Raw genomic sequence first — 15,000 nt, forward strand, 5'->3', positions numbered from 1 at the left:
CCAGGACTCATTCCTTGAAGTGCTTTGTGAAGCTAGGGGGCAAATTCTAGCCAAACACATTTACACACCATAAAATTGGTGAATGAGATCATAGTAGGGAAAACTTTTACTCTAGGACAGTGGTTCTGATTGCTAGTTGTAGACTAAAATCACCCAGAGTGCTTAAAGACATTTGAATGAAAGAATCACTGAGGGTGGTGAAGCCTGGGTATTAATCTAAACATTTTACCTGGTGATTTTTTTCTGAAAGCATCTGTCACCCAGGCTGGAGTGCAGTGGCATGATCACTTGACTCCCTGACCTCAGGTGATCCTCCTGCCTCAGCCTCCCGAGTAGCTGGGACTACAGGCATGTGCCACCATGCCAGCTAATTTTTGCATTTTTTTTTTTTTAAAGATGGGGTTTCGCCATGTTGCTTAGGTGGGTCTTGAACTCCTGGGCTCAAGCATTCCACCACCCTCAGCCTCCTAATGTGCTAGGATTACAGGTGTGAGCCACAGTGTCTCGCCTCTCCCTTGGTTCTAATATGCAACCAGAATTGAAAACCACTGCTCTGGAAGTGGTTTTCGTTATTGAAGATTGGCTTGGTTTATTCTATTATAATAAGGAAGTAGCAGCACTCACACGTGTTTCAAAGAAGGATTCTACTACGTGTCCTCTAGGTTTCTCTGTCTCCAAATGATCCCATGCTGGAAACAAAACTGAAAAAAACAGAAATGGCATTTTAATTTATATTAGTACCAGTAGAGGTCACTGTGCTCAAGGAAATAATCATCTTTAAAAAAAAGTTAACGTTCTATTCAGAAATTTTGTTTTTTTTTTTTTGAGACAAGAGTTTTGCTCTTGTTGTCCAGGCTGGAGTGCAATGGCGTGATTTCCGCCCACTGCAACCTTTGCCTCCTGGGTTCGACCTTTTTTCCTGCCTCAGCCTCCTGAGTAGTAGGGATTATAGGCATGTGTCACCACGCCCGGCTAATTTTGTATTTTTAGTAGAGACGGGGTTTCTCCATGTTGATCAGGCTGGTCTCAAACTCCCGACCTCAGATGATCCACCCGCCTCGGCCTCCCAAAGTGCTGGGATTGTACAGGTGTGAGCCACCATGCCTGGCCCTCTATTAAGGAATTTTGAAGAAGTATTTACCAGGTCTCTCTGATGACCTAAACTTCCCTACACTCTGTCACAAAGAAATAAAGCCCTGGCAGGGCCCTGAAGGAGGACAGGGTTTTGTGTGTGTGTGGGTTTTTTTTGTTTTGTTTTTTGTTTTTGTTTTGTTTTGGAGATGGAGTCTTGCTCAGCTGCCCAGGCTGCAGTGCAGTGGCATGATCTCGGCTCACTGCAACCTCCTCCGCCTCCCAAATTCAAGCAATTTATCCTGCCTCAGACTCCCAAGTAGCTGGGATTTAGGCATGCACCACCATGCCTGGCTAATTTTGTATTTTTAGTAGAGACGGGTATCGCCACGTTGGCCAGGCTGGTTTCAAACCCCTGACCTCAGGTGATCTTCCCACTTCAGCCTCCCAAAGTGCTGGGATTATAGGCATGAGCCACCACACCTGACCTAAATATTTTTTTTAGTATAAAAAATTAAGATAAATGTGTTACTTAATTCCTCTTGATTTTTTAAAACTATTTTTTAGTTAGTGGTTGAATCTTAATTTATCACAATGTAGTTCTGATTAATATTATGGTAAAATATAGAAATTATACTCCAATGCTATTTCCTTTTACTCCTCCCTCCTTTATGCTGTTTTTATGTATTCTAAACTCGATACTGTGTTATAATTATTGCTTTATGCAATCTTATGTCTTTTTTTTTTTTTTCTTTGAGATGGAGTCTTACTCTGTTGCCAGGCTGGAGTGCAGTGGCACGATCTTGGCTCACTGCAACCTCTGCCTCCTGGATTCAAGTGATTCTCCTGCCTCAGCCTCTCGAGTAGCTGGGACTACAGGCGCATGCCACCATGCCCAGCTAATTTTTGTATTTTTAGTAGAGACAGGGTTTCACCATGTTAGCCAGGATGGTCTCGATCTCTTGACCTTTGATCCGCCTTCCTCAGCCTCCCAAAGTGCTGGGATTACAGGTGTGAGCCACCATGCCCAGCCAATCTTACATCTTTTAAGATAATAAATGAAAAATTAGAGCATCTTTCTTCTTAATCCATATATTTACTATTTCTGATCTTCTTTATTTCCATGGATTCTGGTGTAATTTCAGTATGAAGGACTTCCTCCAGTATTTCTCATAAGGCAGGCTTGCTAGCAATGAATTCTCTAGTCTTTATTTCACCTTTGTTTTTGAAGGATAGTTCTGGGTGATAATTGAATCTCTGGTTTTGAAGCACTTTGACCATGTCATTCCACTGCATTCTGGACTCCATTGTTCCAGATGAGAAGTCAGCTGTTCATTGTACTGGTGCTGGTGGTCCCCTATAGCGAGGAGTCATTTTTCTCTTGCCGCTTTCAAATTTTGTTTGCTTTTGACATTCAACAGTTTAAATGTGTCAACAGTTTGATGTACCTAGATGGGAATCACTATCTTGAAGTTTGTTGAGCTTCTTAGATTTATAGATTAATGGTTTTCATCAAATTTGGACGTTTTTTGCCATTATTTTTTCTATCCCTCTCTTTGGACTCCCATTACACATACACTCATGTGCCTATTTTCTCACAGGTCTCTGAGGTTCTGTTCAGTTTTCTTCAATCTCTTCTGTTTTTCAGATTGAATAATTCCTATTACTCTACCTTCAAGTTCACTTTTTCTTTTGCTGTCTCAAATCTACTTCTGAGTCTCTCTAGTTAACCTTTTTTTTTTTTTTTTTGAGACACAGTTTCACTCACCCAGGCTGGAGTGCAGTGGCATGATCTTGGCTCACTGCAACCTCTGCCTCCTGGGTTCAAGTGATTCTTGTGCCTCAGCCTCCCAGTATTACAGGCACAGGCATGTGGTGACGTCTGGCCAATTTTTGTATTATTAGTAGAGATGGGGTTTCACTAGGTTGACCAGGCTCGTCTTGAACTACTGTCCTCAAGTGATCCGCCTGCCTCAGCCTCCCAAAGTGCTGGGATTACAGATGTGAGCCATTGTGCCTGGCCTCTCTACTTAACTTTTCATGCATTATTGTACTGTTTTCAACAAACTCTTCACTTGATGCCCCACCTCCTTTTTTTTTTTTTTTTTTTTTTTTTTGAGGTAGTGTCTCACTCTGTCACCCAGGATGGAGTGCAGTGGCACGATCTCAGCTCACTGAGATTGCCTTCCAGGTTCAAGCGATTCTCCTGGCTCAGCCTCCCAAGTGTCTGGGATTACAGGTGTGCGCCACCACACCTGGCTAATTTTTGTATTTTTAGTAGAGATTGAGCTTTGCCATGTTGGCCAGGCTGGTCTCAAACTGCTGGCCTCAGGTGATCCGCCTGCCTCGGGCTCCCAAAGTGCTGGGATTACAGGCGTGAGCCACCAGGCCCAGCCTACTTGATTCCTTTTTATAATCTCCAGGTTTGTTTTTTTTTCCCCCCCCAACATTATTGTGTTTATCTTTTAAGACAGAGTCTCCCTATGTTGTCCAGGCTGGAGTGCAGTTGGCTATTCACAGGTGGGATCATAGTACACTATAGCCATAGTACACTGGGCTCAAGCAACCCTTCTGTCTCAGCCTCCTGAGTAGCTGGGGCTACAGGCACGAACCACTATGTCCAGCTTCTTATGCTTATTTTAAAATTCTAGGGGGTTGCCTTGTGTCTGCACAGCTTAGGGGGCAGCCACTTTCTGGAGAGTTTGTGCTGATACCTCAACCAGTCAGACTTCTGCCCTCCGCTGATGGGTCTGTGTGTAGGCAGGTGAGTAATTTTAATATTCAGGCTGCTTTCAAGTTTATCCTGAGTTTTACTTTTTGTTGAGCCCTTCATCTTTGTTGCACATGCACCCAGCCTCCGATCAGCCAAAAATCTGCTTGCTGCAGCCACGACTGCAACCTCAGGCCAGTAGAGCCATAGGCCCTTCCTGCCTGCACAGCACTGGGATCGTTACTTCTATTGACGATGATTTGGATATGGCTGCCACTCACACCTCCAAAAGGAGTGAACCCTCTTTCAACCACAGCTGCTTGTTCGTCCTCCGCAGAACCTTCATAATTACTGAGTTGGAGGAGTGAGGGGGATGGGAACAGCCCCAGGCAAGAACACTACAGACTCCCACTATTCCTACTCAAAGCTCAGTAGTTTTTCAGACAACATATCTCAGACTGGAAGGTTTTATGTCTGTTTCCAGAGCACCAAAATTGTTCTGAGCCGGGAGTAGTGGTGTGTGCTTATAGTTGCAGGTACTTAGGAGGCTGAGGCTGGAGGGGGGATTGCTTGAGGGCAGGAATTCAAGACCAACCTGGGCAACATAGCAAGACCCCCATCTCTAAACAAACAAAAAAAAATGTTTTGCCAAATGTTTTCAGCATTTTCATTGCTTGAACTATAATAAGGAGAGGATTTGCTGACGTCCTTGCCTGACTATAGCTGGAAGTGCTGCCCAAAGCATCTGAGACTTTAACGAAGGAAATGCCTTGATTGGAAAAGGACTGTACTCCTGTCCAAACAGCCTCTTGAAAACTGGTGATCCAATTGCTTAAAATGGTTAAGAGTGAAAATGGGAACTGGCCAGGGACCAGGACACATGCCGGGCTTCCTTCCTGCCCTGTGCTGGTAGTCCTGCATTTTTTTCATGTTCTACTTTCTGTAAACTCTCCAGTTCCACCTCCACAGCATGACATCTTAATCTTTACAGCAATGTTTGTGCAATTATTTTAATATTACATCTTACCTTGTACTTCTTTTTTTTTTGAGACAGAGTCTCGCTCTGTAACCCAAGCTGGAGTGCAGTGGTGCAATCTAGGCTTACTGCAACCTCCGCTTCCCAGGCTCAAGCAATTCTCTGTCTCAGCCTCCCGAGTAGCTGGGATTACAGGCACCCACCACCACGCCTGGCAAAGTTTTGTGGTTTTAGTAGAGACGGGGTTTCACCATCTTGGCCAGGCTGATCTTAAACTCCTGACCTAGTGATCCACCCACCTCAGCCTCCCAGAGTGCTGGGATTACAGGCATGAGCCACTGCACCAAGCACCTTCTAAAATTTTATTTCTTGCTGGGGCCTTCAGAGACTTTATAAAATCACACAGTTATGCTCACATGCTGTCACACGTCACAATCTATGTCTTATAAGCACATGGAAGGGCTTCTCAAGCAAAGTTCTCGTGTGTTTCATGAAAAAGGACAGATTGGTTGCTGCCACTAAAAGAGTTTCTCCAAATTTTTGCTTGCCTCAGATGCATGGTGTGACAAACGTAGCCAATTTTTTTTTTTTTTTTTTTTAAGACGAGTCTCACTCTGTTGCCCAGGCTGGAGTGCAGTAGCGAGATCTCAGCTCACTGCAACCTCTGCCTCCCTGGTTCAAGCAATTCCCCTCTCTCAGCCTCCTGAGTAGCTGGGATTACAGGCGCATGCCACCACGCCCAGCTAATTTTTTTGTATTTTTAGTAGAGACGGGGTTTCACCAGCTTGGCCAGACTGGTCTTGAACTCCTGACCTCGGGTGATTCGCCCGCCTCGGCCTCCGAAAGTGCTGGGAGTACAGACGTGAGCCACTGCATCTGGCCACCTTTTTACTTGCTTTTATAAACACCATTAATTTAAATGCTAGTAACTTATTTGAGCTGCCCCACAGGCGATGAGTATCCTTACTTGGACTCCTGGAGACTTGGCTTCTTATAAAAACAATACTCTTTTTGGACAGAAGAAAACAAAGCATTTGGCTAATTAATTAATAATAAATTAATTAATTTGGCATTCTCAAACCTAGAGGCCGTTACACTAAGAACTAATTTGTAGTTGTTACATTTCTTTGTTTTGTCTCAGTGGATCCAGGGCTGGAATTGTCCCCATAGTGGCGGCAGGGGAGACCCCACCAGGGAGTGCTCCAAGCTGTCTCGAGATAGGGCAAAGAAAGAAGCTCTAAGCGCCAGGGTGATCAATCCAAAGCATGTATTAGAGGAACTTCCTTACAGAGTGCTGCAGCAATCGCTGAGAGAGAAAAGGGGTGTTGTACCGAGGTATGTCAGCATTGAGGGAGTTTCTCTGACAGTTTAAGGAATTTGGCTCAGGGCCAGAGCCAGTTTCTTTTTTCTTTTTCTATTTTTTTTTTTTTTTTTTTAGACAGAGTCTCGCTCTGTCACCCAGGCTGGAGTGCAGTGATGCAATTTTGGCTCACTGCAACCTCCGCCTCCCGAGCTCAAGCAACTCTCCTGTCTCAGCCTCCTGACTAGCTGAGATTACAGGCACCTGCCACCATGCCCAGCTAATTTTTTTGTATTTTTTTTCAGTTGAGACGGGATTTCACCATGCTGGCCAGGCTGGTCTTGAATGCCTGACCTCAGGTGACCCACCCACCTCGGCCTCCCAAAGTGCTGGGATTACAGGCGTGAGCCACCATGCCCGGCCCAGTGCCAGTTTCTTTTAGTGTTTTAGGGAACAACCTAGACAGCTTTATCAGTGCCTGGGAATGTTCAAGGCCCGGTTTGGGTTCAAGCCTGCTGGGAAAAACCTGCAGCTGGCTAGGGGACACAGGTCAAGGCACTCTGTGACTTTTGCTCAGGATACAGAAAGCAGGGGCAACTGGCAACCCTGCACTTGTGAATAAGACAACGTTCATTCTCTTCTCTGGGATTTCCTAAATGATTGCTGGCACCCAGAGTATGAGAACCCTGCATCGAACAGTTTAATCAAATTGGTAGCTGGGTTGCAGTCAGCTTAACAGTTCATCTCTGAGGCCTCTTGGCTAATGTATACATTGGTAACTTTAAGAGTAGAGAGACCTGCAGGCAGCCTCAAGTCACCAAAGTTAACCTCACCAGTGAGAAGACACCTGAGTACGTTGCCCCACCTGACGGGCTGTCGTGGGCAGCATCACACCTGACTTGAACCCCTTCACAGACCCAGCAGAGGGCTGGGTACAGAGCAGGTGCTCAGAAAATCCATGCCGAAATGAATTGAAAAATAAACAAGATCTTTGGTTTATTATCGGTTACAAAGAAAGAGGAAGTATGGAAAGCGACTTCCACTGAGATAGCTTTCCTAACTGTTAGGCAGGAAAATGCCGGGGCTCCCACTGGAGGGCAACGTAGAATCCAGAACACATCCATATTCTCGGTCCATTTCCCAAAGGTCCACGCCTGAGAGACTTAAAGCTGAGTAAAGGAACAAGTCTTTTGAAGATGCAGATTTTGGTTTTATTTCAATTCAGTACAGTGTATATTAGTATAACATGCTTTTTTTTTTTTTTTTCAAAATCACCAACCAAAACCCATCACCGATGCTTTGATTGTCTAGGAAAGAAGGAGCCCCCAGCCTTGTCATATAACACAACCTCTGTCCCTGGTGCAATGTCATGCTCACTGTGCTGTGAAAGGCAAGGCTCTTTCTTCACCCTAGTATCTCCTGTCTCCAGTGCTTGCCTGCCTTTCTTCCCAAGCATTGGCCTGGCTGTGCTTTCTCAGTCAACCCAAAGGCTCTTTGCAGGCCTTTTCCTCTCGGAAGTCCCCTCCCTCTCCCTAGAGACAGAGAGCTGTTTTCTCTCTCTCTCTCTTTTTTGTGAGATGGAGTTTTGCTCTGTTGCCCAGTGCAATGTCACAATCTTGGCTCACTGCAACCTCTACCTCCCAGGTTCAAGCGATTCTCCTGCTTCAGCCTCCCAAGTAGCTGGGACTACAGGCGCGTGCTACCACACCCGGCTAATATTTTTTGTAGAGACGGGGTTTCACCGTGTTAGCCAGGATGGTCTCGATCTCCTGACCTCGTGATCCGCCTGCCTTGGCCTCCCAAAGTGCTGGGATTACAGGCGTGAGCCACCGTGCCCAGCCTCAACTTTTTATTTATTAGCTTGTTGGTCTTCAACCTCTCTAAGTCTCAGTTTCCTCACTTAGCAATCATCTACTGCTGTATAGAGACAGGTCCATCTCCCAGCATGCAGGGTGAGCTAACGTGACATTTGAAAACTCCGGAGTGCTGCTGACAGCGGTTGGAGGTGAAGGAGGAGGAAACAAAAGCAATGCGAGAATAGCTTTAAAGAAAGGAAGGGCGAAAAGTTGAAAGAGGCAGCGTGGAGAGATGGAGCCAACAGCAGCATGGGAGTCCCTGGCTAGGATCAGGGCTTAGATGACGACATCGTTGGTTGGGTTCACTTGCACTCTGAACTGCACAGGGAATCGAGCTGGTCATTAGACATGGCCTGGAGCCAGTCACTGGAAAAGGAAATCAATACCCAGACTGATTCTCACGACAGCCACCATTTGTATGATTTTAATCCATAGAATCATTCTGAAAGCTTCTTAATCTTCACCTTTTTTCTGGACAGGAGACAGGCGGCTGAGCCTAGCCCTGGACTGGATCATATCTTCACACCTTCTTAAGCCACAGAAAACTTGAACCAGGTGGTGTGGTCATACTCCTCACCAGGCCTCAGCAGCACGGGAGGGAAGTGGGGCTGTGAAAGGGGAAGCAACACAGGTGACATTTGACACCACAGGCTGCAACATTAACCATTCGGGTGTGCTTCTGGACAGTCCTCTAGACCAGTGCTCCGTGGAGGGCCGCCAGTGCGGGAACTGTTTATGATTGGTTCATGGTGAGATAAAGAAGTTTAATCAGAGTGGAAAAAAGCACACTTTGTTAAAGGAAGGCTTTCCTGATGAAGGGAAGCAGTGTGTTGATCTATAATCCGGTGCAAGGTGTAGGCTTTTTTTTTTTTTTTTGAGATGAAGTCTCACTTCTGTTGCCCAGGCTGGAGTGCAGTGGAACAATCTCAGTTAACTGCAAACCCTGCTTCCTGGGTTCAAGCGATTCTCCTGCCACCTCAGCCTTCCAAGTAGCTAGGATCACAGGCACCTGCCACCATGCCCAGCTACTTTTTGTATTTTTACTAGAGACAGGGTTTTGTCATGTTGACCAGACTGGTCGTGAACTCCTGACCTCAAGTGATACGCCTGCCTCAGCCTCTCAAAGTGCTGGGATTACAGGTGTGAGCCACCGCACCTGGCCCTTTTTTTTTTTTTTTTCTTTTTTTAAGACAGGGTCTCATTCTGTTGCACAGGCCAGAGTGCAGTGGTGTGATCATGGCTCACTGCAGCCTTGATCTCCCAGGCTCAGGTGATCCTCCCACCTCAGCCTCCCAAGTAGCTGGGGCCACAGGTGTGCACCACCACACCCGGCTAATTTTTCTAATAATCCGTAAGGATGAGGTCCCCCTGTGTTCCCCAGGTTAGCCTCAATCTCAGGTTCAACCAATCCTCCCGCCTCAGCCTCCCAAAGTGCTGGGATTACAGGCATGAGCCACCTTGCCCAGCCCAAGGTGCAAGTTTCTTATTGTGGGCTGGCACTTTCAGGAGTACTGCTTTAGGTAACAACCAGAAAAGAAAGTTACGAGGGAGCACACAGGAGGAGACGATATGGAAGCGCTCCTTAAGTGTGGCTGCAGAAAACGAGAAGGTATTGGTAAGGAGAAACAAACTGGATAAAGGCTTTGAGCTTTCTTAAAACCATGTAAATCCCAAGTCAGTAGCTTGGCTGTGGGTTTTCTGTGACTTGGAGAAGAGAATAAGCATGAACTTTTGAGCCGGGCACAGCGGCTCATGCCTGTAATCCTAGCATTTTGGGAGGCCAAGGCAGGTGGATCGCTTGAGGTCAGGAGTTTGAGACCAGCCTGACCAACATGGTGAAACCTCATCTCTACTAAAAATACAAAAATTAACCAGGCATGGTGGTAGGTGCCTGTAATCCCAGCTACTTGGAAGGCTGGGGCAGGAGAATCGCTTGGACCCAGGAGACGGAGGTTGCAGTGAGCTGAGATCACGCCACTGCACTGCAGCCTGGGCGACAAGAATGAGACTCTGTCTCAAAAAACAACCTAACAAACAAAGCCTGAACTTTTGAATCATACAACCTGATCCGAGTGTAGTGAACTCTGTCGTATAGTGTGACCTTGGACACAACTCCACTCCAACAAGCCAGCCTGTGGCATTACCTGATTGACTGCGTCAGGCCAGTTCTGAGTCTCCAGGCAGAAACCAGAGTGCTTAGGATAGATAGCTCCATTCTTGCCCTTTAATGTGCCATCCAGGAAGTTGCCCGTGTAAAACTGGACCCCGGGCTGGGTGGTGTATACTTCTAGTACCCGCCCGCTTGCAGCATGATGCACCCTGGTAAGAAACACAAACCACATGAGTCCAGGGCAGAAAAGCAGGCGGGGAGGAGTAGAAGCTGGGAAGCAGCTTTGAGACAGGAATCAGACCCAGCCACAGAGCAGGGACCAGATATAAGGAGGAGATGAAGGTAAGAAGAGCATGATGGAAAATTCTTCCAGTCTCAAAAGCAAGGCATGAGCAGGTGGCTTTCAGGATCCTCAGTAGCAACGTCTCACTCTGATCTTGGCTTCTTTGGGGCATCACAAAACAGACTCACTCCTGCCAGCTGGGGAGTAAGGAGGAAGGCAGCAGCCAGGTTGGAGAGAAGAAGGTCCTGGAGAGGCTGAGATTCTTTCTTTTTTTGAAATAGAGTCTTGCTCTATTGCCCAGGCTGCAACCTCAGCCTCCCGGGCTCAATCAATTCTCCCACCTCAGCTCCCCAGTAGCTGGGACTGCAGGTGCACACCACCACGTCCAGCTACTTTTTGTGTCTTTGTTTGTTTGTTTGTTTTGAGACGGAGTCTGGCTCTGTCGCCCAGGGTAGAGTGCAGTGGTGTGATCTTGACTCACTGCAACCCCTGCCCCCATAGTTCAAGCGATTCTCCTGCCTCAGCCTCTAGAGTCGCTGGGATTACAGGTGCCCGCCATCACGTCCAGCTGATTTTTTTTGTACTTTTAGTATTGACGGAGTTTCACCATGTTGGCCCAGCTGGTCTTGAACTACTGACTTCAGGTGATCTGACCACCTCAGCCTCCCAAAGTGCTGGGATTACAGGCATGAGAGCCACTGCACCCAGCCTGAGATTATTTTCTTTTTGAGATGGAGTTTTGCTCTATTGCCTAGCCTGGAGTGCAGTGGTGCAATCTTGGCTCACTGCAACTTTCGCCCCCTGGGTTCAAGCGATTCTCCTGCCTCAGCCTCCTGAGTAGCTGGGATTATAGGTGCCCACCATCACGCCTGGCTAATTTTTATATTTTTAGTAGAGACGGGGTTTCACCATGTTGGCCATGCTGGTCTTGAACCCCTGACTTCAGGTGATCTACCCGCCTGAGCCTCCCAAAGTTCTGGAATTACAGGTGTGAGCCACCATGCCCTACTGAGATTCTTTTTCATAAAGAATTGGGGCTCTCTGCTTGACCTGGCAAAACCACCAGCCTTGTCTCATGAAAGTGAAGAGAAGCTTTTCTAAATTAAACTGTTCCCTTCCCTGGGACTTAAGCAGGCTGTTTTTTAGTTAGGTCTCCCCTCATAACAGTCCTGCTGTGGGTTTTCACTAGATTCACTGTGTTCTTTTTTTTTTTTTTTTTTTAAATCAGGCCTTGGCCGAACATGGTGGAGCCTGTAATCCCAGCACTCTGGGAGGCTAAGACAGGAGGATTGCTTGAACTCAGGAATTTGGGACCACCCCTGGAAACATAGTGAGACTTTATCTCTACAAAAATAAATGATTAAAAAACCTAGCTAGGCGCATGGTCCTTGGGAGGCTGAGGTGGGAGGATTGCTTGAGCCTGGGAGATTGAGGTTGCAGGTGAGTTGCGGTCTCACCACTGCACTCCAGCCTAGGTGATGAAGCAAGACCCTGTCTCAAAAACCAAACAAAGCAAAATAAAACATAAAAATCCAGGCCTCTACAGTGGGGAGTTTCCTGCCTGGTCCTACACTTGGTGTTGAAGGGATATAGATTAAAACAGGCCTGGGTCTTATAGTTTCACTGAGAGGCAAAACACATGCATGAAATAGTTAAAACATCCCCACCACAGGCAGTTAACCAAGAGGTTCTGAGAAAGATGCTTGGAGAAGGAGGGCTAGGATTTGGGTAAATGGGGAGAGAGCAGGAGGGTCTCCCGGGGTGGGGAGAGGAATGTGGGTAAGAGCACAGAGGAGGAAAGTCGGGTGGAGCTGCAGGAACACTGCTGGGACCTTGTACTGGGGCTCAGAGTCAGGGAAGGGATTTTTTTTTTTTTTTTTTTGAGACAGAGTCTTGCTCTGTCACCTAGGCTGGAGTGCAGTGGTGCAATCTCCACTCACTGCAACCTCCATCTCCCTGGTTCAAGCAATTCTCCTGCTTCAGCCTCCCGAGTAGCTGGGACTATAGGCCCGCGCCACCACACCCAGCTAATTTTTGTATTTTTAGTAGAGACAGAGAGCTTCACCATGTTGGCCAGGCTGGTCTCGAACTCCTGATCTCAAATGATCCGCCCACCTCAGCCGCCCAAAGTACTGGGATTACAGGCGTGAGCCACCACCCCCAGCCTGGAGAAGGTCTTTGACCTTTTTTCTGTCACTATTAGGTTTGAGTCATTTTCTCTGCTTTATTCAAAAACTGTTGAGCCGGGTGCAGTGGCTTACCCCTGTAATCCCAGCACTTTGGGAGGCTGAGGCGGGTGGATTACAAGGTCAAGAGTTCAAGACCAGCCTGACCAACATTGCAAAACCCCCATCTCTACTAAAAATACAAAAATCAGCTGGGCATGGTGGCGCATGCCTGTAATCCCAGCTACTCAGGAGGCTGAGGCAGGAGAATCGCTTGAACCCGGGAGGCGGAGGTTGCAGTAAACCTAGATCCCGCCACTGCACTCCAGCCTGGGCGACAGAGCAAGACTCTGTCTCACAAAAAAAACCAACTGTTAATTCTGCAAATATTTATTCATTATTTGCTAGTGCCAAGGATGATACTAGGTGTTAGGGTAGAGGTAGGGCTTCACAAAGATGAAATGACATGAGGAGCTGGGATTTGGTGAGAAGGCGAGAGTGTGCACACAAGTGTCTATCGGTCAAGGCTGGAGGCGGTGAGTGCTGCGGGAGATGCCTAGCCTCCAACTGGCCATGGAGTAGGCAGGCATAAGTCACAGATCGAGAAAACACAAAGCCTCTGGAAGTTCGATGATGGCCAAGGTGACTTACGCTAGGAAGAGTTAAGGCTTCTAACAGAAAATGAGCCTTAAAGAACAGGCAGAGAGTGAGAGAAGGGGTGTTGAGCAGGGGGCCTAGGGGTAATGGCAGGCAGAGGGAGGAGGATACATTCTACAGAGCTCACCTGTGCCATGGGAGCTTTGAGAAAATATGGGATGTGGTATTGGGTCACCTGTAGCACGGTAAATGCCACGGATGTGGCCAGAGGAAAAGCCCCAGAGGAAGATAGGAGGTGGTGTCATTTCTTTCTTCCTTACAGACTCAGGAAGTGAAAAGTACCTCACCTTGCACAAAAATGCTTTTCTTTAGATCCCTTCAGACAGAAATTGTGGTCAAAACCATTGAGATGGAAGTCCTGCAGGTGTTTTCCCAGCTCCACTGGCTTTCTCAGGTCGAATGCAGTTCCTTGCACCGGGGCAACTTCTCCTGATGGGAGGAGACAGAAAACAAAGATGATAAATGCCCAAGTTTCATCTTTATATAGAGCCTCCCCAAACACTCACTGGTTCTACCCTCTCCACCTTCATTTTAATTTGTTAAAGAGATGGGAGCCCAGATCCTGGGAAACATGCAGAGACCCCATCTCTACCAAAATAAATAAATAAATACAAGTGAAAAATTAGCCAGGCATAGTGATGTGTGCCTGTGGTCTCAGCTATTTAGGAGGCTGAGGCAGGAGGACTGCTTGAGCCCAGGAAGTCAAGGCTATAGTGAGCCATGATTGCACCACTGCACTCCAGCATAGGTGACAGAATGAGACTGTCTTCAAAAACAAATATGGAGAGGGTGGGGAAGAGAAAACAAAACAACCCTCAAATAAATAAACAAGTAAATAGAGTATATGGGAGTATGGGCTCAGATTATATGCAAATACTGCACCATTTTATAGAACGAACTAGAGTGTCCAATGATTTAAGTATCAGTAGGGGGTCCTGGAACCAGTCTTCTGTGGATTCCAAGGGACAATGGAAAATATATACTCATAAATATATAGTAACATATATATAAAAGCCAGAGTTGTTCTGGCTGAATCAAGTACAGGTTCTGAGCAGCTCAGGTGGAAAACCCCAGGATAAGATGATCCACTTCCTCTTAAAATTATGGCCCACCCAGGAGTAACAGCCAGGTGCTAGAACCTTGCACCAAGAATAGAGAATCCCAGGTTCCTCTGTAACAGGCCAAATCGCTCCAGCCCTTTCTTTTTGAAGAGGAAAGAGAAAAGGACTCTGTTTCAGAGCCTGAAACAATGATACAGTTGAGTCTTCTTAAAAGCTTTTTTTTTAGACAGAGTTTTGCTCTTGTCGCCCAGGCTGGAGGCTCCCGCCTCAGCCTCCCAAGTAGCTGGGATTACAGGCACACACCACTACGCCCAGCTAATTTTTTTTTTTTTTTTTTTTTTTTTTTTTTTTTTTTTTTTGAGACGGAGTCTCGCTCTGTCACCCAGGCTGGAGTGCAGTGGCCGGATCTCAGCTCACTGCAAGCTCCGCCTCCCGGGTTCACGCCATTCTCCTGCCTCAGCCTCCCGAGTAGCTGGGACTACAGGCGCCTGCCACCTCGCCCGGCTAAGTTTTTGTATTTTTAGTAGAGACGGGGTTTCACTGTGTTACCCAGGATGGTCTCGATCTCCTGACCTCGTGATCCGCCCGTCTCGGCCTCCCAAAGTGCTGGGATTACAGGCTTGAGCCACCGCGCCCGGCCTCGCCCAGCTAATTTTTGTATTTTTAGTAGAGGCGGGGTTTCACCACGTTGGCCAGGCTAGTCTCCAATTCCTGACCTCAGGTGATCCACCAGCCGTGGCCTCCCGAAGTGCTGGGATTACAGGTGTGAGCCACCATGCCTGGCCTAAAAAGTTTTCTTATAGTCCCAGAG

The 15,000-nt window shown here is 47.1% G+C and overlaps 1 protein-coding gene across 1 annotated transcript in view; it reads right to left on the reverse strand.

Moving 5' to 3' along the window:
• Nucleotides 1-7,245: 7,245 nt before the first annotated feature.
• Nucleotides 7,246-15,000, reverse strand: part of GALM (galactose mutarotase) — a 76,119-nt gene continuing 68,364 nt past the window's right edge. The window contains exons 5-7 of the mRNA XM_015112146.3: nt 13,416-13,557; nt 10,058-10,232; nt 7,246-8,521 (exon numbers count right to left, since the gene is read on the reverse strand). Of these exons, the coding sequence (XP_014967632.2) occupies nt 8,444-8,521; nt 10,058-10,232; nt 13,416-13,557 (395 nt within the window). The 3' untranslated portion in view covers nt 7,246-8,443. The remainder of the gene's footprint in view (nt 8,522-10,057; nt 10,233-13,415; nt 13,558-15,000) is intronic.

Source organism: Macaca mulatta, chromosome 13 (genome assembly GCF_049350105.2).
Source record: "Macaca mulatta isolate MMU2019108-1 chromosome 13, T2T-MMU8v2.0, whole genome shotgun sequence".
Classification (NCBI taxonomy): Eukaryota; Metazoa; Chordata; class Mammalia; order Primates; family Cercopithecidae; genus Macaca; species Macaca mulatta.